This window comes from Geospiza fortis, unplaced genomic scaffold (genome assembly GCF_000277835.1).
Source record: "Geospiza fortis unplaced genomic scaffold, GeoFor_1.0 scaffold180, whole genome shotgun sequence".
Taxonomy (NCBI): Eukaryota; Metazoa; Chordata; class Aves; order Passeriformes; family Thraupidae; genus Geospiza; species Geospiza fortis.
The window spans coordinates 1463102-1466338 of record NW_005054452.1 but is presented as its reverse complement, the minus strand read 5'-3'; the positions used below and the strand labels follow the sequence as shown (position 1 = coordinate 1466338).

The 3237-nt window shown below is 45.1% G+C and overlaps 1 protein-coding gene across 1 annotated transcript in view; it reads right to left on the bottom strand.

The window, feature by feature from the left end:
- RNF24 (ring finger protein 24) overlaps window positions 1-3237 on the bottom strand; it is a gene marked incomplete at its 3' end in the record, with an annotated part of 12911 nt that continues 9674 nt past the window's right edge. Inside the window, exons 5-6 of the mRNA XM_031062583.1 lie at window positions 1616-1695; window positions 1-82 (exon numbers count right to left, since the gene is read on the bottom strand). Coding sequence (XP_030918443.1) covers window positions 1-82; window positions 1616-1695 — 162 coding nt within the window. The remainder of the gene's footprint in view (window positions 83-1615; window positions 1696-3237) is intronic.

Here is a 3237-nt window from a genome sequence, read left to right as displayed (position 1 = left end):
CCCGTGCAGCTGCGCCAGCTGCAGCACCGGCATGTTACACAGGGGACACACCTTCCGCACCTCCAGCCACTTGATGAGGCACCTGCGGACACCGCGACACGGGGCGTCAGTGGGGACATACGTGACATCAGCGAGGACATGCCTGACATCACTGGGGACATGCCTGATGTCAGTGGGAACACAGCTGATACAGGTGGGGACACACCTGACATCAGTGAGGACATGCCTGACATCGCTGGGGACACACCTGACATTGATGGGGACACCTGACATCACTGGGGACACACCTCCTGTCAGTGAGGACAGACCTGATACAGGTGGGGACACAGCTGACATCAGTGAGGACACACCAGACATTGATGGAGACACACCTGATGTAGGTGGGGACACATCTGACATCACTGAGAACACAACTCACATCACTGGGGACACCTGACATCAGTGGTGACACATGTGACATTGATGGGGACACACCTGACATCACTGGGCACACCTGACATTGATGTGGAGCTGCAAAAATCCCCCCCAAGCCCCTCTACTCTGCCCTGGAGCTTTGCTGTGCCCAGTTTTTAATTCACCATTTGTGTGCCTTTATGTTTTATTGGGATTTTTTTGGGGGGGTTCTCTGTGTTTATATACAGGGATTTTGTATAGATATGTTTTATGTATTATTTATATTTATATAATATATAATTTTATATTTATATTCATATTAATATTTATGTTTTTATAATAGGGATATAAAAATGCATACACCTATCAAAAATTTACCAAAATATATACATAAAAGGTGTCTGTGAAATTATAAACACAGAATCTATAAATAATATACCAATAATCCACAAGCATGTATATAATGTGTATGGATAAACAAAAATAAAAATAATGTAAATAACTGATATAATCATACTATTATGGATGTTATGTATTATATATAATTATATATTATGTTATATATTATAATATATATAATGTAATATATATTATAGTTTTAGATAGTATATCCAGTATATATAGCATAGTGTATATATAAATGTATATATACACACATTTAATATACACATAATATATATTATATATACTATGTAATATATATTATATATTAGATATAGTTTTATATAGTATATGCAGTATATACAGTATAGTGTATATACAAATGTATAAATATGTAAAAATATAAATATAAATATAAATATAAATATGTTATAAATCTATATAATGTATATAATAAACATACAGAGAATATAAAAATATCTGTAACATATAGTAGGATATGCTGTAGTTTTAGCATATGGAATATTACATAAAATAATAATAATAGTAATAGTAATAATTATTATTATTATTATTTTTAGCAGGTTTGCTTTATATAAATCACACCAATATAAGATATATATTTTTACATTTTTCATGGAATTACAGATTGGCTTGGAAGGGATCCATGAGGATCACCAAGGCCAAGTGCAGTCTCAGCACAGGGCATCCTACAAATCCCACCCCAGCTCCCCAAACTGTCACTCGGTTTTGCAGCTGCTCCCAGGTGATCCAAAGGGGCTTTTCCCTTCTCCTTTTTTGCCCCTTTTTCCCTTCTCCTGCCCCTCCTGCCCACACTTACTTCCTGTGGAAGGCATGTTTGCAGGGACAGATCCCCAGCTCGTCCTTGGGCTTGAACTCCTCCAGGCACACGGCACAGATCTGCAGGGGGTGGGATGCACAGGGAATGTCAGTGCTCAGGGAGCAACCTTTGTAAATAAAAACTACCAGATGGCTGAAACCATGGAATTATGGAATGGGTTGGGTTGGAAAGGACTTTAAAAACCATCCAGTGCCACCCCCCCCCGCCATAGGTAGGGACACCTCCCACCGTCCCAGGGTGCTCCAAGGCCCATCCAGCCTGGCCTTGGACACTGCCAGGAATCCAAGGGCAGCCACAGCTGCTCTGGAAAACTCGTGCAGGACCTCCCCACCCTCACAGGAATGAAATTTCCCCTAAAGCCTTCCCAAATTTTGCTGCCCAAGCTCCAGGATCACAAGCTGAGGCTCGGGTCTTCCTTTCCTGCTGGAAGAGATCATGGAGCCTCCGGGAACAGCCCCAGAGCTGGGATGTGTTTGAGGTTTTAGGGTGCAGGGGATGGATCCACAAGGGAACAGCCCCAAAACTGGGATGTGTTTGAGGTTTTAGGGTGCAGGGGATGGATCCACACTGCTGCCTGCTCCCTGGGACTGAGCTGCATCCACAGGGACGCCTCTGGGAAAAGGAAAAGCAATGGGATTGTTGCCATGCCTGTCTCAGGGCTGGGAAAGCTGCTGGCTGTTTTCTCAGCCAAAACCTCCTTCACCCTCACAGCCAATTCCTCCTGACTCATTTTGGATATCCCAGGGGGTTTTGGATATTCCTGGGTGGTTTTCCTGGCCTCCCTGGCCTGGGATCTCTCAGTGCAGCTGTTGGGGTCACCCCCTGAGGAACACAAATCCTGAGCTCCCCCAGGGCCTGGGAGAGGCAGAATGATGGGAAAAGGGGAAAACCAGAGGCAGAGGCAGGGAGGGAAGGGCTGGGTGGGAGCTTTCCCTCCACAGAGCTCTGGGCAGCCGCCCCATCCTGTTGGAAAATTCCCACCCTCTTCTCTGCTTTCCAGAAAACCTGCCTGCAAATACCAAAGTACAAATGCCCCAAATGGGATTTTTTTTTGTTTGAGCTAAACCCTTCCAGGCTTTTCCAAATCCCAGGAAAGAGCTTGAACAGCTCTGTCTTCTTCCCCACAGAGGCCTCGTCCTCTCCAAAAGCTGGGAGAGCTGCAGACAGCTGGGAACAGAGGTGGAGGAGGAGGGCTGAGCTTATTGAGGCCATTCCTGGCTCTGGCACATTCCCAAATCCCTCCTCCAGCCCATTTCTCACCCCAGGAAGTGCTTTGAAGCCTGTGTGCCGACAAAAATCTGCTGCAGGTCGGTTTAAAGGGAGTGGATCAGAAATAGGGGCCTGGAACAGGGACTGCTCACAACCCTGGGGCCCTTGGGATTTACCCTGGGGGCTGTGGGGAGTGGAGGCTCAGGATAAAACGTGGGATGGGCTCTGCTCAGGGGATTAAAATAAAATAAAATGAAATAAATAGTCGTTTCGAAACAACTGGAGCTGGTGCTGAGCAGATGAGCAGCCTCGTGCCTGGATGTGGGTGGGCATTTTTGTTATCTCCAGAGGAATAAATCAATCCAGGCCGTGCTTTGATTGGGATTTCAGCA